The sequence below is a fragment of the Mobula birostris genome, chromosome 4, assembly GCF_030028105.1.
Source record: "Mobula birostris isolate sMobBir1 chromosome 4, sMobBir1.hap1, whole genome shotgun sequence".
Taxonomy (NCBI): Eukaryota; Metazoa; Chordata; class Chondrichthyes; order Myliobatiformes; family Myliobatidae; genus Mobula; species Mobula birostris.
This window is the reverse complement of record NC_092373.1, coordinates 173,155,852-173,180,982: the sequence shown is the minus strand read 5'-3', so window position 1 is coordinate 173,180,982 and position 25,131 is coordinate 173,155,852. Positions and strand designations below refer to the sequence as shown.

Here is a 25,131-nt window from a genome sequence, read left to right as displayed (position 1 = left end):
TTAGTTTTTGTATTTGCACAATTACAATTTGTTATCTTTTGCACATTGGTTGCTTGTTCATCTTTGTGAGCAGTTTTTCATTGATTCTATTGTGTTTCCTTGTATTTACCGTGAATGTCCACAGGAAAATGAACCTCAGTGTAGGATATGGTGGCATATATGTACTTTGATAATAAATGTACTTTGAACTTTGAATCCTGCACTGTAGACCAGATCATTTGCAGTGGCATATTCACACTGAAACATCACAACAATAACATTAATTAAGCTTTGCATGAGGTCTCTGATCGAATTCAGAAAACCTGCATGGACGTGAGATCAGTTTTCAGATAAACATACCACGATGCTGTGCATAAAAATAAGATTCTACAGTATAGCATTTCTAGTCCACTTTATTTTCTTGAACAAATTCAATACAACTAAATTAAAAATACATCAGTGGTAAAAATTGGACCAATGCAAATTTCATATATTTTGATGTATTTAATAATAGATTTGCCATATCTTGTTTAATTTTTTATTTCAAAATATACTTTATTCAAAAATTATATAAATTAACCATTCAATAACTTTCCATCCTTTACATACGTTTCCATTATAGTCTGTACATATCCATACTTATGGCCACCCACGTGGCACTCCAGTAGTTCAGCTTAGCACATCATTGTTGAGGGGTATACTCCCCGCCCCCCGACCCCTCCCACTCCCGCGGGTGAAGAAACCTATACTGTGGTCCTTCCCCACTGGGCCCTTGCGGTGGCTGCACCGAGTTTCAGTGCGTCCCTCAGCACGTACTGCTGCAGCCCAGAATGTGCCAGTTGGCAGCATTCTCCCACGGACATCTCCATGTGCTGGTAGGTCATCAAGTTTCGGGCCGACCAAAGAGCGTCTTTCACCGAGTTGATGATCTGCCAGCAGCACCGGATCTTGGTCTCAGTGTGCGTCCCCGGGAACAGCCCATAGATCAGAGGGTCCTCTGTTACGCAGCTGCTGGGGATGAAACGTGACACTAGCCCGTCCATCCTCCTCCACACCCTCTCTGCCATATCTTGTTTAATGCTTCACTAAAGAGTGCATGAGAAGTGTGTTGGTATGATTGCATAAACACAGCCCATATTCTCTTATATTTTACTGCACACACATTTTACAAAATTGATTCCTCCAGCAACTGCAGATACCCATACATGAGCATAATACATACACATACCAACATGTACATACACACATGCACATATATGCATGTATGCGCGCGTGCACACACACACACACACACACACACACACACACACACACACACACATTATGTTAATTTGTTTGTTATTTTAATTTTGTCCTCATCTTGTAATGTACCGTGGTTTTGCTGCAAAAGGCTAATTCTCCTGTGGATCTGTGCCTATAACAACAAAAGCAGCAAGACCTGGTCAATCTGCGCACCTCGTATGGCTAGTGCCACAGAAGTGCCACACTCTGACTATAACAATAGGGAAGCCTGAACTTGAAATTGCAGCGATCTAAAGACTAGTGCAAATCATGGGAGGGTAAATAGGACACATCCAGTGGCTGAAAGGTAGACAGCTGGTGGGCACAGGCTGAAAGCAGAAATGACACAAGAAAAGTTTTGTTTTTGCAGCAACTTGTTAGGATTTGGAATGTATGACCTGATTCATCAGCACCCTTTAAAAAGCAATTGGATAAATATGTTCAATGATTTTCAATCTTCATTGATAAGGGACAAAATAAAAGTTGCATGGGGCTAACTGTATTGATATTCAAAAAGAATTTGCATTGGCGAGTGTGGGTTGGATAGGCTGGGTCTGTTTTCTCTGGAGCAAAGAAGGCTGAGGGGAGACATGATACGGGTAAATAAATCTGTGCGAGGCACAGATCGCAGAGACAGCTTGAGTCTGCTACTCATGCTAGGGGTGTGTAAAACTAGAGACCATAGGTTTAATGTGAGAGGAAAGAAATTTAAAGGGGATGGGGGGGGTAAATTTTTCAAAGAAAGAGTATTTGGAATGAGCTCTGGAAGGAGGTGGCGAAGGCAGGCATGATAGTAACATTTAAGAGGCATTTGCACAGGTACTTGAACGAGCAGGGTACTGAGGGATATGAAATTAATGCAGGCAAGTGAGCTTAGTATAGATAGGTATGAGGATTGCAGTAACGTAGTGGGCCAAAAGGCCTGTTTCTATGCAGTACACGTCGACAATGCTATAAAAACAAAAAATGCACACACACATACAAACCTATACACACACACACACACACATATAAGGTATGCTAATTTGTTAGTTATCTTAACATTGTTCTCATCTTGTAATGTAACGTGCTTATGCAGCAAAAGGCTAATTCTCCTGTAGTCTGTGCCTATAACAACAAAAGCAGCAAGATCTGGTCACTTTCTGCACCTTATAAATGGCTGGTAACATTAGTACCACAGAAGTGTCACACAATGACCATACTAATAAGCTTGGACTTGAAATTTGAGCTTACACACTCACACGCTCACACTCACACAATCATGCTTATATAAACTTGTGACAATGTAAGATTAGTTTGTCTTCCGATCTGATCCTAAAACTGTTTGCTTCACCATTACCTTACCTTTGTCGCTCAGCTACAAATCAAAACTATCAACCTGTTTGTTGACTGTAAAGTATATTTCAGGGATCTGTGCTAGGATGAAAGAGGACGAACAGGACTAGGAAACACAGGCAGACTAATTAGACTGCACACATTGGATGTCTGAGTTCCCACTTTTCAACCATACTTGGATTTCAAAAGCACTTCACAGGCTGTGAACCTGTGGGCATTTTATGACCAATGGAGGAACTGTATTGGTTAGTTCTTTATTTTAACTATTGGTGAGGTTACTACTGGATCATTCTAATAGACTGTGGTCTGTTCTAATGAAAGGACAGCACTGAGAAAACAAAATTGCCTAGGTGTTCATAAATAAAACTGAGATCAGTGTTCCCTTTAAGCTGTCTTTTGCTACTGGTGCACAGAGAAATTTAAACTGCACACAAAGTCTTCCAATCGCAAACAGCGACGTGTATTTATCTGCGAGTTTGAAGTCATTCAGTTTGCTGGACGTGTGTTATTTTATTTCTTTTCAACACTGAACAACAAGCTAGACTTGGTGGTTTATTATCCTTAGAATAGCTTCAGATTTACTTCCACTTGAAAATTCAGTGTGCACATCTTGTTGTCACTGGGCAAAAAACTGTACAGCACAAGATTCTGGTGCACACTGGTCAGTGCAAAGTAGAGGGAACACTGACTGAGATTGCTGATCAAGTGGAACCTGTGGAGGGAGAAACACTCAATGTTTTAGGTCAAAAATCTTTCAGTTTTTATTTCAGATTTCTAGCATTTACAGTTTTTTTTTGTTTTCACTGTCTAGAAGTTCAACTGTGGTCGACTGGCCAGTGTGTTTCACTCTGGCCCCTGAAATTCTGTTGACCAGCTTACCTGCCATCAAGACAATATCTATAGAAAGGTGCCAGAAAAGGGCCCATCACATCCTGAAGGATCCCACCCAATCTTCTCATGGACTGCTTGTCCCATTCCCATCAGGAAGGAGGCTATGTGGTATCTACGTCAGGACCACCTTACTCAAAAAGTTACTCTCCCCAAATAATACAGCCGATCAACACCTCCACCTGCAAACCATTCCTCCACAACCCAACCACGACCACCTTATCATTTCCTATAAGTCACTTTATGTGGACACTCCTGTACCTAGCATTACAACATATATAAGCTATCACACGTATTTATATTTATTGTGCTTTTTTATTAGTATTGCATCATTTATCTTATTGTGTTCTTTGGTGCTGCACCGAATCCAGAGTAACAATTATTTTATTCTCCTTTACACTCGTGTACTGGGAATGACATCAAACAATCTTGAACATTCTTGAAAACAAAAAGAGTGGCAGACACAAGAGACTACAGATGCTGGAATGCCTGCACAGTACTGCTGCCACAAAACAACAAATTTCTTGACTAATGTCAATACCTGATTCTGATTCTGGAAATCTGGAGCAACACACAAAGTTGCTGGAGGAATTCAGCGGGTCAGGCATCATCTGTGGAGGGGGGTGATTAGTTGACATTCTGGGTTGAGACCCTTCATCAGTACCGGAAAGGAGGAGTGATAGCCAGTGACAATGCAATGTGCTTGTGCTGGTGACTCGGCAGTTAACATTTCATCTCCTGCCAAGTCTTGCTTTGCATTTCACATGATTTCCACTCGTTAACCCATTAAGGAACACCATCTGATTTTGGCCCCTATGCAATCCCAAATGATTTGCAGTATCTGATTGCCCGGAGGAACCTCTCTCTCAGAACCTCCACACTGCTGTACCTGGGAAGGACTAGGAGCCAGCTGCAGGTGTGGGCAGTTGGGAGGTACGAATCAGGATCATCCCTGAAATCTTCTCCAATGACAATGTTCGTACCTTCAACAGGAACCTTGTCACAACCTGTTAGGAAAGCTAGGAACAATGGACATATATTACCATTTCTATAACGTAGGAACTGTACATTCAAAAAATACTGTAGGACTCATAAGGCAATTTTAGTGAAGCAGGCCATTTCGCCCTTCTGCTCCGTGCTAAAGCTGTTACTTCTCATTGTTCTCTTGCTCACTCCCTCTCCCTCTTGCTCCCCTCATTGATATGTCCTTCCATTCTCTTTTCTGTATTTGCCCCGTTTCCCCAACCATCCTCTATGTTTTTGTCATGATTTCCATTCTGAACTCTCCCCACTTCTAATGCGACAGTTGTTAAGGTACCTGTTCCTACCACTTCCTCTGGTAGCTCAGTCCATACACTAACCACATTCTGGGTGAAAATATTGCCATTCAGGTTCCTATTAAACCTCTCCCCTCTCATCTTAAACCTGTGCCCTTTAGTTCTTGACTCCTCAATTCTGTGAAAAATCCCAGGTGCATTTGCCCTGTCTACGCCCCTCATGATTTTATACAACTAGTAACACAAGTGGGAGAATTTTACAAGGAGATGCCAGATGAGAGAGACCAAGCATGGGATGCCAGGTAAGTTGGGCAGTGTGAGCTTGGACCCAGAGCAGCAGCAGATTTTGTTGCTTCCAGATACGAGCATAGCTAACCCATGTTACCGGGGGCGGGGGGGGGGCTGGTATTCCTAGGAAATGACCCCCTACTGTGATATTCTGCAATGCCAAGCTGTGTCCTTTGCACGTGTCAAGACAGAAGGTTGAAAAAAAATATATATCTATTTACTTTTTTACATAATTTCTAAGATAATGGATTTAATTCTGTATCTCAATTTTTTAGGCAGTGATTTCTGAATTCTGTAGCAGTGAATTTCTGTTACACAAGCATCTGTAACATAGTGGTTCCTCATCGAAAAATGCACTTATTTTCTCGTCTCTGCAAGATATATAAAATCACGAGGGGCATAGATAAGGTAAGGGTCACAATCTTTTTCTCAGTGTAGGGAGTCCACAACTAAAGGGTATAGGTATAATGTGAGAGAGGAGAGGGTTAAAGGGACCTGACAGATAAGTTTTTCACAGAGAAGGAGGTGGTTATATGGAATGGCTGCCAGAGGAAGTGGTGGAGTTACAATGTCATTGCTTACAAGACATTTGGAGAGGTTCATGGAAAGATTTTTTGAAGAGGGCTACAGGTCAAAAGCAGGCAATGGAAGTAGTTCGGGAAGACAACTTGATTGGCATGGATGAATTGGCTGAAGGACCTGTTTCCGTGCTGTAAACTCTATGATTGATAACTTTGATGAAGTTGGCAGATGAAGGGATCTGCGGACAATTGTGCGCATTGTGAAGAGAATGAGGATGCAGAAAGACATCGGGGAGTAGAGAAAGTTATCTGAATTGGCAAGGATGTGTATTTGGAATATAATGTAGAAAAACGTTTTTAAAAAAATCATCACAAAGGCAAAGTATGTCTTACATCATGAGAAACTGAAGGGTGTTGGTGTTCAGAGTGATCTGGGTGTTCATGAATACAAGTTAACATGCAGGTCCAGTAAGCTGTTACGAAAGTCAATTTATAGAGTTGTAGAGTCACAGCCTGGAAACAGGACCTTCAGGCACCAACTCTGTACTAGCCACCAATCACTTATTTACACTAATTCTCCACCAATCCCATTTAATTCACTCCCTCCACCCCTCCCCCACCATTCCCATCAGTTTCCCTCAGATTTTACCACTCACCTACACACTAGGGGCAATTTACAGCGGTCACTTTAACTACCAACTTGAACACCTATGGGATGTGGGACGAAACCAGAACACTTGGTAGATTGGGCTGTGTCAGATCTGGATCGGAACTTTACACAACGGTTGTCACAGACTTTATAAAAACAGCTGTAGACAAATCTGTCCCCACAAAATCATTCAGAGTTCACCAACCAGAAGCCCTTCATGGACCATGAGATCCATAATCTGCTGAGGGCCAGATCAGTGGCATTCAGCTAAGTAAGATACACGAGGTCCAGGTATGATTTCTGGAAAGCTATCTCATGTGTGAAGTGGCAATTCTGGACCAAACTTGAATCACTGAAGGATGCTTGAGAGCTTTGGCAGGTCTTGAATGCTATCACCTCCTACAAATGGAAACCAAGCAGCATAGGTGACAACAAGGCTTTGCTCCCAGATGAGCTCAATGCCTTTTTATCATCAAAACATGGAGGCACTTTTACAAACTCTCACAGCCCCTGATGATCCTGTGATTTCAGTCCCTGAGGCTGATGTGAGAGCCCCCATCAGGAGGTGAACCCGCAGGAAGCACCTGGCCCAGATGGGGTACCTGGCCTAGTATTAAGAACCTGTGCTGAGCAACTGGCTGGAGTATTCACTGATATCTTTAATCTCTCTATTCGGCAGTCTGAGATACCCACCTGCTTCAAGCAGGCTTCGATTATACTGGTGCATAAGAGAATGTGGTAACCTGTCTCAATGCTGATCGTCTAGTAGCACTTACATCCACTGTGATGAAGTGCTTTGAGATGCTGGTGATCAAACATATCAACTCCTGCCTGAAAAGTGACTTGGATCCACCCCAATTTGCCTGTTATCAGAATAGGTCAACAACAACATTGGATTTTCACTCAATCCTGGGACATCTGGATCGTGAAGATGCTTACATCAGAATGTTCTTTATTGACTACAGCTTGGCATTCAATACTATCATCCCCTCAAAACTAATCAATACATTTCAAGACCTTGGCCTTAATACCTCCATGTGCACCTGGATCCTTAATTTCCTCACTTGCAGACCCCAGTCAGTTCGGACTGGCAAGAACATTTCCTCCACGATCTCCACTCTCCACTGGTTCATCATAAAGCTGTGCGCTTAGCCCCCTGCTCTACTCACTTTATACTTATGACTGTGAAGCTAAGTACAGCTTCAATGTCATATTTAAGTTTGTCGATGACAACACTGTCGTTGGCTGAATCAAAGGTGGTGAAATATTAGCATAAAAGAGGGAGAGTGAAAATACTGGCTGAGTGGGTGAAACAACAACCACCTCTTACTCAATGTCAGCAAAGCCAAGGAGCTGACTATTGGCTTCTAAAGGTGGAAAACAGAGGTCCATAAGCCAGTCCTCATTGGGGCATTAGAGGTGGAGGGGGTCAGTAACTTTAAATTCCTCAGTATTATCATTCCTGCACATAAGTGCCATTATGAAGAAAGCACGGCAGTGCCTCAACTTTATTAGAAGTTTGTGAAGACGTCTAAAACATTGACAAACTTTTGTAGATGTGTGGTGGAGAGTATATGAAGAAAAAAATGAATCTCAGGGTTGTATGTGGTGAGATGTATGTATCTTGATAATAAATTTACTTCAAACTTTGAATTTTTGAACTTTGAAACCCTTGTAACTCTCCGTAAACAACAAGACCACTCACCAAGAAAAAGCTTCTTGTCTTCCAGAGTTAGGTCATGGAACATCTGCCAGAAATTGACAATGGCTTCATCTGTCTTTGTGTATCCTTTATTATATGTTGTGTTCTGTCAGAGGGTATAGAAAAAGACATGAGGACACACACAACCTGGAAACTCTCTCTTGCTGTTTCATGGGTGCTGTCTGCTGGAATTTTATCAAGACATTGATTAACTCACCATATTTATGGATTTACAGTGTGCATCCATTCAAATTGTTTCTAACACCAGAGACGTGTAGGTACATATAACGATGTCTCATGGGTTCCACGCATGCTTTGACCTTGTGATCAAGATTACCCTTCCATGAAACAACACAAATGTGCAAAAATTTGGTTTCCGTAGAGATGACGAGACTGTTTGTTGGGACGATGGCTCAACCAGTCCATCACCACAGGTGCCAAAGCTTGTGTCTTGCTGCCAGCACCTACTGATCCTCATTCTGAGACCACCCCCAACACTGAGAAACATCCCCCATCACAAACCTGACTGCCACATCACCCCCACCTCATCCCCAAAGCTCAGTGCACATTGCTATCCCCGCACTGATCAACCCCCACATCAACAAACCCAACGACACATCCACACATAAACAGATAGATACTTTATTGATCCCAAAGGAAATTACAGTCTCACAGCAGCACTACAAGTGCAGAGATATATAAATATTAGAAGAGAAGAAAGAAAGAATAAAAAATAAGTTACCTTTAACAGTCTAACAGGAGTGGGGTCATCACTTCCCCAGCTGTAGGTTGACTCATTATAGACCCTAATGGTCGAGGACAAGAACGACCTCACATAGCGCTCTTTGGAGCAGCACGGTGGTCTTAGTCAATTACTGAACGTGCTCCTCTGTTCAGCCAAGGTGGCATGCCGAGGGCGAGAGACATTGTCCAGATTTTCCAGGATTTTCCGAAGGGTCCATTGTTCTACCACAGCCTCCAATATGTCCAGTTTGACTCTCATAACAGAGCCAGCTTTTCTAATCAGTTTATTGAACCTGTTGGCATCACCCATGTTGATACCATTGCCCCAGCACACCACCACATAGAAGATTATATTGGCAACAACAGACTGGTAGGACATGTGAAGGAGAGACCTACATACACCAAAGGACCTCAGTCTCCTCAGGAAGTAGAGATGACTTTGGCCCTTCTTGTACAAGGCCTCTGTGTTGGTGCTCCACTCGTCACCCAGGAGCACTCTCAGGTACTTGTAGGACCTCACCACATCACGTCTTCACCATCAGGGAGCAGTGCAGGCTTAGTCTTCCTAAAGTCCACCACCACCTCCTTTGTCTCACTGATGTTGAGCTGCAGATGATTCAGCTTGTGACATTTGACAAAGTCCTCCACCAAGGCCCTGTATTCATCCTCCTGTCCTTCCTTTATACACCCAACTATTGCTGAGTTATCAGAGAATTTCTGCAGATGACATGACTCGGTGTTGTATCCAAAGTCTGAGGTATGTAGGGTAAACAGGAAGGGAGCCAATACAGTCCCCTGTGGGACTCCAGTGCTGCTTATAGCCTGATCCCCACATCACCCCTGATACATCAAGCCTACCTCTATACCATTCCAATACTGACTACAACCTACCCTCACACCAAGCCCTGCCCTACTGCCTCCACCACCATGACCCATGCACCCTCTCTTCACATTGCACAGTGAGCGTCCTCACTCACCACTGTCCTGGCCCCAACCCCAAAACTCATTATAACTCTGATCTTTAGGTCTGATGCCCTTTTCTTCACAATGCCTAACCTTCTCTGCCCCCCCCCCCCATCGATCTTGTATGGACTAATTTCCAGGCCAGCTGATTCAAGGTTGCTTCAAAACTGTCACTGTTGCATCACAACATATGCCTCAGCACCACCTCTCTGCATTCCTTTAACTTTCTTAATACCTATCACTATCAGTAACTGCGCCCTACAACCCTGCTGGGTAGAGAGTTCCAAATATTCACCCTCTGATCAAAGGAACATGCCCTTACCTCTGTCGAAAAGGGATGACCTTTCATTCTGAGACTGTGACCCCTGGTTCTTGTCACAATGGCGGCAGCATTAGGAGCAAGGGTGGACCCAAATGCAAGGCACATCTTGTGAGGTTACTTAGATTTAGTTTATTGTTCGATACCATGAGACCTAGGCAGGAGCAGGAGTAGCAAACTGGACAAGGACTCAGGACTACTACTAGGCTGGGACTAGGTATCTGGGCTAGGACTCGGAATTGGATCCCAGAACTAGAGGAGACATGAAGAGGCCACGGTATGGACTCCAAGCCAGAGACTGGGCAAGGACCCAGTACCTGGGTCTTGCCTCGGGCTCGGACCCCAGAACCAGGCAAGGACATGACATGGACTAGGGAGAGGAGGAACATGGGAACACCGAGCCTTGGTCTCGGGGAGCAGGTACATGGAACCATGGACACATAAACAGAACACAAATTCGGGACCCCTCCTTGGGTACAGGACATAGGGCTGGGACTCACACATAGAACAGAGAGCCGGGACCCCTCCTTGGGTACAGGAAATAGGGCCGGGACTCATGACCCCCGCGGGGCAACGGCAAGACGGCCTGACTTACTCCACGGAGGCGAGGACAAGACCCCCCGCGGAGCAACGGCAAGATGGCCTGACTTACCCCACAGAGGTGAGGACAAGACAAGACAAACACCAAAGAACAACACAGTTCCTATCTAGCTCCAGTGATAGAACTAGACCGAGGTGCAGGCAAGAGCCAGAGGCAAGAGGGGCAGAGAAGGGATTCAGACAGGGGGGTAGGACAGGAATCACAGACCGCCAGGGCCAGGACTTGACTAGGTACTCAGATGCCGCCAGGGCCAGGACTTGACTTGGTACTTGGAGGCCGCCAGGACCAGGACTTGACTTGGACGTGGTACTTGGATGCTGCTGGAGCCAGGACATGGTACTTGGATGCCGCTGGAGCCAGGACGTGGTACTTGGAGCCTCCGGGTAGTGGCGAGCTCTAGACTCGGCCCAGGAACAGTAGACAGCGGCTCCTGATTCTCTCCAGCGGGTTAACTGACGGACCCACCTCGGTGAGGCACTTCGCAGGCTCGCTTCGGCGAGGTAACTGGACAGGGTTGTTCCGGTGAGGAAGGGCGAATTACCAGCACTCGCTTCGGCAGAGACACACTGTACCTTTGATGACTTTGCAGATGCTCCCACGCCGAATGGCTGAAAGCTGGAGACTATAAACTACCAGTTCAGCCGTGCGTTAATTGCCTCTAATCACCAAAGCTGAGGGACACAGGAAAACAGGGAATCAACGGTCCGGATTGTAACATAAACAAGGTAAATTTAAAGGGACCCTGATCCGGACCATGACAGTTCTAGGCTCTTACGCCAGGGAAAACCTCAGCTCTATATTCCTTCTGTCAAACCTTTTTTTCTGTCATTCAGTGAGGTTTCCTCTCATTCTTCTAAACTCTAGAGGGTAAATGGTCTGTTTCATTAATGCCTCCTCTTATCACAAAGGCATCTTTCCAAAAATCAATCTGGTGAACCTACACTGTGCTCCCTCTGTCATTGTTATATAATCCCTTAGGTTGGAATCAGATCTCACAGACCTATAGACTTAGAGAGAGATAAAGTGTAGAATCAGGACCTTCAGCCTACCAAGTCTGTACTGACCATTAACCATCTATTTACAATAATTCAACATTAATCCCATTTTTTTTATTCTTCCCACATCTTTGGCAACTCCCCAATGTTCCATCACTCACCCACTATCTATAATGGCTAAGTAACCTGCCAACTTGCATATGTTTGGGATCAGTAAGAAAACAAAGGTGCTGGGAGAAAGCCTCAGAGTCACAGAAAGCATCTGAGGTCAGGATTGCATTGGAGTCTCTGGTGCTGTGAGGCACCAACTCTACTCAGTGTACCACTGTATCACCCTGTTGACAATGCTCCAGGTGTGGCCTCACAGGCCCTTACACATATCTCCACTCTTGTATTTAAAATACCTCTCCACAGTGCTACCTGACTGGCTATGAGTGTTTCTAGCAGTTTCAGTTTTTGTTTCAGATTTCTAGCATCTGCAGACTTTTAAAAAATGTTTTGCCTCTAAACAGTGAGATTTTCAACCTCTCCGTTTTAAAAACTACTCTGACTTGAAGGTTCCAGTTCCTGAAAATCAACATCTCAAAGAATCTACTCTGGTTTCAACACATTCATGCAATCATGAGGGAGGCATGCCATCAATTCTACTTCATTAGGAATGTGAGGAGATTTGGTATGTCACCAAAGACCCAAATCTTTCTATGGATGTACAGTGGAGAGCACTTTGAATGATTGCATCACAGCCTGGTATAGGGGTTCTGATGTGCAGAATTGGAAGGGATTGCAGAGGGTTGTAGACCCTTCACACAGAGGACATCTTTAAAAGGTGGTAGCTCAAGGAGGCAGCATCCATCACCAAGGAGCCTTACCACCTGGGGCATGCCCTCTGTTCGTTACTACCATTGGAAAGGAGGTACAAGTGCATGAAGACCCACATACATTAATTCAGAAACAACTTCCCTTCTCCATCATCAGGTTTCTGAACAGTCCATGAACCCATGAACAGCACCTCATTATTCCTCATTTTTGCACTTTCGTTTTGTGATTTGTAGCAATTTTATGTCTTTGCACTGTCCTGCTGCTGCAAAACTACAAACTTCACATGTCAATGATAATAAATCCGATTCTGAGTTTAAACATTTTTTATTACACTGAATGACTTCATTTTTTCACATTATATCTGTCATTATCTTGCCCATTTACTCTCTCTGCATTTACTTTGTAGTCCACACTGCCACCTAGCTTTGTCTCATTGTCAGCTTGAGTAAATGAAACAGAATCAAATCACTGAGATAACTGTGTATAGCTGGAACTCCAGCATAGATCCCTTCAGCACTACAGTCGTCACAAACTCCCAACTCAAAAGGAACCCGTTTGCTCCTACCACAGCAACACACAAAAGAGATGGAGGAACTCAGTGGGTTAGGCAGCATCTGTAGCTCCTTACAAAATGCTGGAGGAACTCAGCAGGTCAGGCAGCATCTATGGAAGGGTAAAACAGTTGATGTTTCGGGCTGAGGCCCTTCGTCAGGACTGGACCTGATGAAGAGCCTCAGCCTGAAACATCAACTGTTTATTCCTTTCCATAAGTTGCTCCAGATCTCCACCATCTCCTTTTACTCCTACTCTCTGATTTCTGTGGGTCCTCCCACTGTCTTACTAGCTCTTCTTTCAGTTAGTCCTGATGAAGGGTCTCGGCCCGAAACTTCAACTGTACCTCATGCTAGAGATGCTGCCTGGCCTGCTGCATTCACCAGCAACTTTTATGTGTGTTGCTTGAAATTCCAGCATCTGCAGATTTCCTCGTGTTTGTAGCTCTTATGCAACTTAGTAACTCCTGAAAAGCCAGCAAGCAAGACATTCAATGAAATTTTACAAAATCATGGACCCAAAACCGCTAGTAATAGCTGAGAGATTTAGATTTCACACAAGGAGCCAGTCAAAGGATGAAAGCATTTCTGAATACATTGTAGGACTGTGCAAACATCTGCAATACCGTGACTATTGAACATACTGTTGCCGACAGAAGCAAAGTGGAAGTGGTCAGAACGATGTGTAAAAGCATTCAAAGAAACAAAAAGACTAATAACATCGGATAAACTGCTCACCCATTATGACCTATTTCTGCCCATCAAACTGGTGTGTTATGCATCCCACTATGGCACTGGTGCCGTTTTGTCACACATTACAAAAGATGGATCCGAACGTCTGAATATATTTGCTTCAAGATCACTAACGAGTGTAGAACTCAACTATGCACAGATTGACCAAAAAGCCCTTAGTCTAGTATGGGAAGTGAAGAAGTTCTGCCACTACCTCTACGGACAAAAGCTTACTCCAGCAACAGACCACCAGCCCCTTGTGTCTATTTTCAATCCCTGGAAGAGGATTCTCAAGTCTGCTACTCGGTTGTAACATCAGGCACTTTTCCTAAGAGCCAACTCTTATGACAAAGAGTTCAAGGTTACCAAGCAATACAGTAATGCTGATGGCTTGTCACATCTTCCACGGTTGGCAACTGAAGAAGAAAAGTCTTCATTCTGTGACCCAGCAGGAGCGTTGCACACCACATTGGTGGACCAGCTGCTGGTAATAAATTCCGAAATACAAAGACAAACAAAGAGTGACCTGTCATTGTCAAGAGTCTGTGACGAGAATACACATAGATAAGATGTTAGCTGTCCTGTGTGATCAGCAGTTGGTCTGCCACCTGTCTTCAAGGGAGAGATAAGGAACACAATGAAACAGCATCTGGAGATGTGTAATGAAGGGACGGGAGAGAGAGAGCTGTCTGGAGCGGCTCCCCCTTTGAACCCTGAACTGTTTGAAGTGATGGACAGGCGATACCTCAGCAGGGGGATAAAAAGGGACAGGTTCGCTAAGGCAGGATACACGACACCCGAGGTAACGAGACCCTGGAAGCGGTGCGCCTCTCACGAGTCGGTGGGAAGTACCGGACAACACACGGGGTGGAAAGGTACGATCAGCGGGAACCCGGTGTGTGTCCGCCCTTGCTTGGGTGCCGGGTTCACTGCAGAGGATCGACCGCATCTGGAGGAGGGGTCACAGTTGGTGACCTCAGGTGACATCACCAAGGACCTGCCCAAAAGCTGCTTGTGAGCAATTATCGCCGGTCTGTGAGTGGAAGCCGTTTCTGAATGATCAGTCGTTCTCGTTCTCTCTCTCCCTACCCCCACATTGTCCATCGCCATGGCAACGATTACTGCGAACTGAACTACTAAATTGGACTGAACTTTGTGTCACTTTGAAATTGGTCATTTACCCCTAGACAACGATAGAGCTTGATTGATGCTGTTATCTTAATTCTGTGCACATGTGTGTTTATCATTGCTGAACTGTTGCATTTATTATCCTTTCGATTACTGTGTTGCTTGTTTCTTTAATAAAACTTTCTTAGTTCTAGTAATCCAGACTCCAACTGAGTGATCCATTTCTGCTGGTTTGGCAACCCAGTTACGGGGTACGTAACAAGTCTATGACATCATCATGCAGGGATGGCCAGCTGATGGTAATCCTAATGTTTCCAGAGTTCTTAGTGAGACGAGCCCCACTGTCTGTTCATCAAAGAACCCTGATGTGTGGATCTCGTGTTGTGGTTTCCTCTAAACCGTGCACCAGCATGCTAGAGAATCTGCATGAAGACAAGATGAAGAGTCTTGCCCGGAGCTACGTATGGTGGCCGGGAATAGATAAACAGATTGAAAACTTGACCAAAAGCTGTTCGGAATGCCACAAAGTTCAAAATGCACCCTCACAGGCACCTTTACACCGACGGGAGTGGCCATCTTCACTATGGCAAAGGGTGCATATTGACCTTGCTGGGCCATTCATGAACTCCATGTTTCTGATTGCTGAGGATGCTCATTCAAAGTGGCCTGAGGTCATACCAATGAAGTCAACGACCTCAGAAAAGACTGTTTACACTCTATCTTCTCCAGAAATGGTTTGCCTGAACAAATTGTGAGTGACAACAGACCACAGAAAAATTAAACTATTCATGAAGAAAAATGGCATCAAACATTTCAAGTCAGCTCCTCACTGCCCAGCAATGAATGGATTAACTGAAAGGCTTGTCCAAACCTTCAATAAGTCCATTAAGGCGATGGACAAGGAGGACATTTCTCTTCAGCACAAGGTGGACAACTTCCTTTTTGTGTATCAGAACTCTTTTCAGGTGACGACAAATCAAACACCTGCAATGCTGTCTATGAGCAGGAATCTGAGATCTCCATAGATCTCCTGAAACCAGATCTATGGAGAGAAGTGCAGAATAAAGAGTTCAGCCTGTTGCCAAGTAGATCAGCAAGGAGCTTCAAGGTTAGACAGGATGTCTTAGCGCGTGACCACCAAGAAGACAAGAGGACATCTGGTAGGATAGCTACAAGGACTGGATCACTGATGTACACCATGTATGTTGGAGATCAGACATGGAGACATCGTGGATACCAGAGACTGGATGCTCAGCCGAAGACACACCTGGGCTGTCTGTGTCCAACAAGGCGGATATATTGCATCCACTTGTCTTACCTCTCAGTGATGATCATGTCACTAACAGCAATGTGACACCTACAACACAGAAAGTTCTTTGACAAGACACTTGCCAAACCTGGTGCCACTCCACAGATCCAGAGGCACGATCCTGAAAGAAACATCACACCATCCAAAAGATTGGATCTTTGGTATAGAAGTTAGTTATGGACTGTTATTAAAAAATGAAAAAACTCAAGCAAACACTGTTATTGTGAAAGCATGTTTATTTGAACATAGTCTGTTAAAGGTAACTTGAATGTTTTGTTACACATACAATTGCATGCTACATAAATCTAAAGGAAGAGGAAGTGTAATGTATGGATCTATTACTTTTAGTGCAATGATTCCCCTTAGCACTAACTAGTGACTGATAACCTACCCATGCACTTTGATTTGTTGCTCTCTCTGCAAAGTGAATATACAAGTTAACTTCACCTCCGAGTGCATGCCTTTATTTATTTGACATGTAGTTGTACAGACACAACACTCAGCAGTTCAGGCAGCATCTATGAAGAGGAATAAATGATTGATGTTTTGGGCCAAGACCTTTCATTAGGATCTTCATCAAGATTAGGCTGGCATGGTTTGGATGGGCCAAAAGGCCTATTTCTGTGCTGAAGTACTTTATGACCCAATGACTATTAAGCAGTCCCCTTGGATGATAAGATGACCTCCTGACCTCACAAATTTACTTCATCATGACCTTGTACCCTCCTGTCTGCCTGCCCTGCCCTTTCACAGTAACCATAACACTTTAACCTTGCATCCTTTTACAGGTTTCCCCCGCCATCCGAAGGTAGAGCGTTCCTATGAAACGGTTCATAAGCCAGAATGTCGTAAAGCAAAGAAGCAATTACTATTTATTTATGTGGGAAAAATTTGTGAGCATTCACAGACCCAAAAATAACCTACCAAATCATGCCAAATAACACATAAAATCTAAAATAACAGTAACATATAGTAAAACCAGGAATGATATGATAAATACACAGCCTATATAAAGTAGAAATACTTCTTGACAATCATTGCCTGCACTGTTCTCCGTAGCGAAAATCTCACGCAAGCGCTGTTGGCAAGAACACTCTCTCCAGTAACCTTTAAGCTATGAAGCTGCCAAATCATACCAAACAACGCATAAAAATACACAGCCTATATAAAGTAGAAATAATGTATGTACAGTGTAGTATCACTTACTGGTATTGGGAAGACAGCGACCACACTGATGATGGTGTGTTAGGCTGAGTCGTCGGAGGTTGGGGTGGTGCAGTGGTCCCCACCCTCCAGGCCACCGACTGATACCGATTCACGAAGCATGCAAGGGTACAGCGGTGGCCGGGACACACCCAGCACATCTTTAAGAAAAAAGCCAAAATAAACAAGCTAATTAATTAGGTGCCGCCCGGTACGTAAATGTCGGCCCAGATCAGAGGCGATTGCCGACTGCGTTGCCTCTGTTCTGGGCCGACATTTACGTGCCCGGCGACACCTAATTAATTAGCTTGTTTATTTCGGCTTTTTTTCTTAAAGATGTGCTGGGTGCGTCCCGGCTACTGCTGCACCGCTGCATTCTTCGCGGCAATGTATCGGTCCGCGGCCCGGAGGTTGAGACCACTGGGGTAGTGGGACACCAGAGTGTCATCTCATCGTCGTCTTTTTCCATCAGGGCAGGCAGGTCATCTTCTTCTATGTCTGCCTGCCTCGATGTCGAAGGTCGAGGTTCATCCTCTGCTGTGGCTGATATGGAAGGCTTGAAAAATGACAGTATGCTTGACTGCTAGCCTTTCGCATTTTTCTATCATGCAGTTCTTTGTAAGCACTCAAACCATCTTGCAAATATACCCTAAACCTACGTACCCTTTCAAAATTAAAGTCATACTTTATCATTGCAGCGAAAATCTCACGCAGTTGCTTCACCTTCAGTTCCTGGACGACTTCACCTTCAGTCCGTTCGCTACTGCATTCGGTTTTGATTGTTATCCTTTCCTCTTCCAATTGCATCAGCTCTTCATCTAGCAGTTCTTGGTGATGGGATGCCAAAACCTCTTCAATGTCATCTTCATCAACTTCCACAAGCCAAACTCACTTTGTCTTTACTTCATTCACCTCGATCGAAATGCTTAATTATGTCTAGTTTTACGCTAAGTGTAACACCCTTAGGAGCTCTTTTAGGTTTTTCCGATACCATAGAACTCATCTTGCAAATGGATGCTCACAGGCACGTGTTTAAGCAATGCCGGCTAGAATACTGTTCCGAATCTGGGGGAGGAGCGGCTGCTCGGGGTGCGTGCTGCTTTTTCTGCGCACTGCCTTTTTTTTGTGACAAACACCTTTCGTTAGCGAAAACAGGTAACTAGGTCTTTCGTAACAGTGAGGTTTCGTAAAGCGAATGTTTGAAAAGCGGGGGACACCTGTATTGTGTTCCCTTGTACCTCAATGTGATGAAATTATCTCTATAGATGGCATGGAAAACAAAGTATTCAGTGTACCTCAGTAAATGTGACAATAATAAAGCAATTTACCAATATACTTATTCAAGGAGAGCAGACCTTTACAATGGACAACTACACTGACGATCATGGCTCACCTCCTCCAGCTGGATCCAGTCGTACTCGCTGGTCCCATGGAGAAGAGTCATCAGTTCACTTGGCAGGAACAGATCTACAACCGGCATTGGAATAACACTGTGGAATCCCCTGGAGAAGGCTTGAAAATTCTTCTCCACTGACGTGTTAAACACATAATCCACATATTCGTTAACAAATAACTTCCTGAAGGAGAAAAATGCAGGTGTGAGACCAATTAAGACAGAAGATCCAATGGTTGTGGGTAGGGACTACAGAATTAGGGGCCATAAATATAAGATAGTGACTAATACATCTGATATTGCTCAGACTATATTTCACTCTTCACTCTCAAAATTTGCTTTGATATCATTATGCTTATTGTGGCATGTAAGTGATGTATAATTTATGTTAATCTAAGTTTAAATTCATTTCTGTTTGTCTTATGCTTTGGAACGAAGGTGAATGACGGATAACCATATAGATATTTAGGACAGTGGTGAATGTTCATAGCTCGGGTTGATGTGGTGGTGTCTGCCGAGCTTGGCAGATGTTTCATCACCAAGCGAGGTGACTGTGTGTTGAACACCGCAACACCAAACACCACACAGGTAAGTTTAAAATGGTGAGAGGCATAGATAATGTGGATATGAACAGCCTTTGCCCCCAGGGTAGGGGGACTCCAGTACACAGGGAGTGAGGGGAACGATTTAGAGGACCTGAGGGACATGGTTTTCAAGCAGTGAGTGGTACAACTTGTCAGAGGAAGTGGTTGAGGCAGGTAGAATACAGTACAATCATTTAAGCAGCACTTGTATGGATACATTGAAGGATGGGGCTTAGAGGGAGACAGGCTGAATGCAGACTGGCTGAAAGGGCACCATGGTCAGCGAGGACTCATTAGGCTAAAGGGCTGTATCCGTGCTGTATTGTTCTATGACTTTATGTATATAATGTACTGTGCTGCCAAGAAGCTAATTTTATACCCCGGGAATGCATCTCCATGACAACAAAGGTGAACTTGAACTAATAAATCCAGAAGTGAATTCAGGGTAAACCTTCTCCCCCACTCCATATTGACAACTCCACTGCCTTTACTAAAGAGGTTTCCAGCACACTCTTCAGGGTGGATGTGGAGAGGATGTTTCCTCTCGTGGGGGTATTCAGAACTAGAGGGCACAGCCTCAAAATTGAGGGGCAACCTTTTAGAACAGAGGTATGGGGGAATTTTTTCAGCCAAGGAGTAGTGAATCAGTGGAATGCTCTGCCACAGGCTGAGGTGGAGGCCAGGTCCATGGGTATATTAAAGGCAGAAGTTGATCGTTTCCTGATCGGTCAGGGCATCAAAGGATAATGGCGAGAAGGCAGGTGTATGGGGTTGAGTGGGATCTGGGATCAGCCAAGAAGGAATGGCGGAGCAGACTCAATGGGCTGAATAACCTTGCAATTCCCGTACCAGACAGTGACTGGTCAAGACATCGTCAATGGTGCTCCTGTAAAAACTGGTGGTTAAAATGGGGGTGGGGGGGATGGATAAGAGCCTCATTCACCTCAATTTTCTCAGGAATGAAGACCCTGCAGTGCTTTTTGGACTAAAGGGGTGATGTTGATGGACTAGGTGAGATTGTCCATTATGAGCACTCTTAGAAACTTGGTGCTCCTAACTCGTTCCAGAGGATCCGATCATCACCACAGTGCATCTGCAGTGGGAGCTTGTTGTGCCCAAAATCACAGTGATGTTCCACAGTTGGCTACACTCAGGATGGAATACAGTTACTAAACAACAGAAAAATGTTTTCAAAAAAAGAAGGAAAACACAAAAGTTTATAAATATCATTCTGGTTTTACTTACAAAATTTTGAAGAAGAACAATTTTAGCCCCCTCACCTCTAGCCCACTATTCAATCTGATGATGGCTGATCCTTTCTGATCACAACTCATCTTCTGTGCCTGATATCCTCAACCCTCAATCTTTCAACTGTTTATCTATCTTTAGTTTAAATATATCTGATGATCTGACCTCCACCATCTTGGAAGCAGAGAGATCCCCTCCTCCCTGAGAGAAGAAATTTCTACAGATCTGGTTTCTGGAAACTCCCAGATAATAAGACGACATGTCCTTACAAAGGATTGAGAGGACTGCTGAGATGATCATCTGGTTCTCTCTTCCATCCGGCAGAGATATTTATCAGGAGCACTGGCATTCTCAGGGCTTTCAGCATTGTCAGCGATCCCTCCCATCCATCCAACAATCTCTACCACCAGGCTGGAGGCACTGTAGCACTACTAGGATGGGGAACAATTTACTCCCCTAAGCCATGGGACTACTGAACTCCCTGCCACCACTCAGGTCTCATCATGTATGAAAACTGTTATACTGTTTACTTTTTAATATATCATATGTGCACCTTATTACTTGTTAATTTATTTGTGCTAATATAACTTTATGTGTCACGTGCGTGAGTTATATATACTGTTTTGTGCACCTTGGTTCGGAGGACCATTGTCTCGTTTGGCTGTATACATGTGTAAGGTTGAATGACAATAAACTTGAACTTAAATATCTTCATGTGAACTGAAGTCATTGTTGCTAGGATACTAAAGATGGTGCCCCCCTAGAGTCCAAACAGGGTCTTGCTTTAGTGTGTCATCTGAAGGAGGGACCATCTCAGTATAGAGCTGTCTCTGTAAAATCAGCCAATATTTTGTGCTCAAGTCTCTGACGTGTCCTGTGGTGCTATACAAATGCAATTCTTTGTTATTTATAATGAAGGGAGGAATTACCTGTTTTGGTTCTGTACTGTAATGTTTTTACCATTGGGAACAAGTTCACGTTCGATTATTGATCCATCAGGCATCTCCACCCTTACCTAGAGGACAAATTCATAAGAAGAAACAGAAGCTGCTAACAAATTTTTGTTTGTGTGTTTTGAAAATAATAGCATGCAATATAATTAATCAGACACTTAATAAATGTGTATTTTGTGCTGTTGAAAGTATCCTGACTGATTGCTGCATTGTTTGGTTCACAATTTAAATATTCAGGGAGGTAAGAAGCTGCAGAGAGTACAGGTCTCGGTCCCACACAACACAGGTACATCCTTCCAGATTAAAGTTCAGATTAACAAGATTAAGGTTCAAAGTTTAGAGCTCAAAGTAAATTTATTGTCAAAGTACGCATATATTACCTGAGATTAATTTTCCTGCAGGCTTTCAAGTGGAATAAAGAAATATAATGGAGCAATGAAAAACTACACACAAACATCCAACAACCAATGTGCAAAAGAAGATAAACTATGCAAATAAAATAAATAATATACAAATAAAAAGAAGTAATATTAAGAACATGAGTCCTTGGAAGTGAGTCCAAAATTTGTGGAATCAGTGCAGAGTTCAGGTGAGTGAATTATTCACTCCGGTTCGTCAGAGATCCCTGCCATCTAGGCAATGCCATCTTCTCACAGTTACCACCAGGAAGGAGGTACAGAAGCCTGAAATCTCACACCACTAGGTTTAAGAACACCAACTTCTCTTCAACTGTTTGGTTCTTGAACTAACCTGCAAAACCCTAATCACTAGCTAGATATAACAACACTGTGACCACTTTGCATTATAATGGACTTGTTTACTTTTTGTATTAGTTGTGATCTTTCTTATAAAAATTGCATTTTTGTTTAATTTGTTTCTTGCGAATGCTGCTTATATGATGCTATATGCCTGTGATGCTGCAGCAAGTAAGTTTTTCATTGCACGTGTGCATCCGTACACTTGTGCACATGACAATAAAATTGACTTTGACTTTGAATCCACGTTTACTCGGAGACATTAATTCAATGTGATCCTGATTTGGTTAACGTGGATGACATTGATATTTATACCTCTCTGTAGATCATAACCAGCAATGTAATCATTATCAGCCATCTGACTATTTCCTGAGGAGACTGAGGTCCTTTAACATCTGCCGGACGATGCTGAGGATGTTCTATGAGTCTGTGGTGGCCAGTGCTATCATGTTTGCTGCTGTGTGCTGGGGCCGCAGGCTGAGGGTAGCAGACACCAACAGAATCAACAAACTCATTCGTAAGGCCAGTGATGTTGTGGGTATGGAACTGGACTCTCTCACGGTGGTGTCTGAAAAGAGGATGCTGTCTAAGTTGCATGCCATCTTGGACAATGTCTCCCATCCACTACATAATGTACTGAGTGGGCACAGGAGTACATTCAGCCAGAGACTCATTCCACCGTGATGCAACACAGAGCGTCATAGGAAGTCATTCCTGCCTGTGGCCATCAAACTTTACAACTCCTCCCTTGGAGGGTCAGACACCCTGAGCCAATAGGCTGGTCCTGGACTTATTTCATAATTTACTGGCATAATTTACATATTACTATTTAACTATTTATGGTTTTATTACTATTTATTATTTATGGTGCAACTGTAGCGAAACCAATTTCCCCCGGGATCAATAAAGTATGACTATGACACCATCAACCAGATCAAATATTCCCTTCAAACAATCTCAGAGAGAGTGCCACTCTTCAGCAAATGAAGCAGCATATGCCTGCCTGCAGCAAATCCCGGACAATGCTGAGGGAGAGGCTGATAATTGGTAAGTTACATATGCACCACACAAAGGTCAGGCAATATCCATTTTCACTTGGAGAACCTAATCAGTTGTCTTTGATGTTCGATAGCATTACCAACTCTGAGTGCCCCAACAACAACAGGCCAATGTTGACCAGAAGTTCTGTTGGACCAGTCACATAAATAGCTAGGCTATAAGAGCAATTCAGATGCTGGCTCTCCTGCAGTGAGTGACTCACCTCCAGATATCCCCACAATCTACAGGCATGCTGCAGGAACACGATGGGATAGAACATAGAACTCAGAATAGCCCTCCATACTACAGACCCTTTGGCCACGATGTTGTGCTGACTTTTTAACCTACTCTAAGATCAATCTAGCCTTCCCTGCCACATAGCCCTCAGTTTTTCTTTCATCCATGTGCCTATCAAACAGCCTCTTAAATGTTCCTAATTTTGCCTCTATTCCTACCCCTGGCAGTGCGTTCCACACACCTACCACTGTGTGTAAAAAAAAAACTTACCTCTGAAACTGCCGATACTTTCATCTAAGCATCTTAAAACTGTGCCCCCTCCTATTAGCCAATTTCTGCCCTGGGAACAAGTCTCTGGCTGTCCACTTGCCTGGTTGAGTACAATGCCAACAATTCCCAGTGAGCATGATATCAAGGTAGAGCAATATGCTCAAATGGCTTCCCATTTACCATCCTCAACGTTCAGCCCCTGCACCACTGCACACAGTGGCTGCTGTGTGCACCGTCTACAAAATACACTGCAGTCGCAGCTACTCACTCAGCACCTCTCAAACCTATCACCTTTACCCCGGGGGGATCAAGGGCAGTACATCCAGTGAAACTCCACCAACTGCACAGCTCTCTGACATGGACAAATCTGGCTGTCCCTCATGGTCATCGGGTATAAATACTGAATGGAAACTGCACTCCCCTCTCCCCCTGCATAATATCACCATGAGAATACCTTCACCGGAAGGACTGTAATGCTTCAAGAACATTGGAATACCGTGCATATTTTGGGTTCCCCGTTACAGGAAAGATGTCATTAAGAAGGAAGGCGTTCAAAGAAGAGCTACAAAAGCCTTGTCAGGATTTGAGGGCCTGAGTTATGGAGAAAGGTAGGGGCCGATTTAGGACTTTATTTTTTGGAGTATAGGAGACTAAGGGGTGATTTTACAGAGGTGTGTAAAATCATGAGGGGGCATAGAAACAGTGATTGCACAAAGTCTTTGTTACAGGGAAAGCAGACATCTCACCTCTCCCGGACGTTCCGGGAGTCTCCTGCATATTGATAGTGGCTCCCTGATGCCTGCAAATTATATACAATGTCACAGAAATCAATTTTTTTGAGAGTGAGCGAGTGAGAGAAAGCAAGAGAGTGACCATGAGAAAGCGCGCGTGAGAGAGAGCGAGAGCAAGCGAGAGCGCGCGAGCGAGAGAGAAAGCAAGTGAGAGCACGAGAGAGAGAGAGTGCGAGAGTGCACCACAGCAGAGTGTTCCAAAAAAAGAAAATATAAAACGTACGTCACCCCGGCCTACTCTAAAGCGTACCCCGGCCTAATAGGGGTCAAAATACTGACAGTGTTGCTCGCTGCACTGTCTGCAACAGTGACTTTTCTATTGCCCATGGTGGGTTAAGAGTGTAAAAGACATGTTGAGGTGAGTTTTAACAGGTGTCATTCATTCATTAGCATAGCTAACGTTATTTAAACTAGCTGGCTAGCTGCTCAGGAGCTACTCTATTGCAGATATCCCACCTCCCCCAGAAGTTCCGGGAGTCTCCTGCAAATTGATGGTGCTACCTCCCTGAAATGAGTTTTTGCAGGGTGGGATGTCTGGGAAAGGGAACCAGAAATTATGGAGCATAGCTTTACTATAA

At 43.9% G+C, this 25,131-nt stretch overlaps 1 protein-coding gene across 1 annotated transcript in view; it reads right to left on the bottom strand.

The window, feature by feature from the left end:
• Positions 1-456: 456 nt before the first annotated feature.
• The window catches only part of LOC140196751 (probable E3 ubiquitin-protein ligase HERC4), a 96,610-nt gene continuing 71,935 nt past the window's right edge, over positions 457-25,131 (bottom strand). The window contains exons 20-23 of the mRNA XM_072256476.1: positions 21,439-21,524; positions 18,678-18,861; positions 7,924-8,026; positions 457-4,502 (exon numbers count right to left, since the gene is read on the bottom strand). Coding sequence (XP_072112577.1) covers positions 4,297-4,502; positions 7,924-8,026; positions 18,678-18,861; positions 21,439-21,524 — 579 coding nt within the window. The 3' untranslated portion in view covers positions 457-4,296. The remainder of the gene's footprint in view (positions 4,503-7,923; positions 8,027-18,677; positions 18,862-21,438; positions 21,525-25,131) is intronic.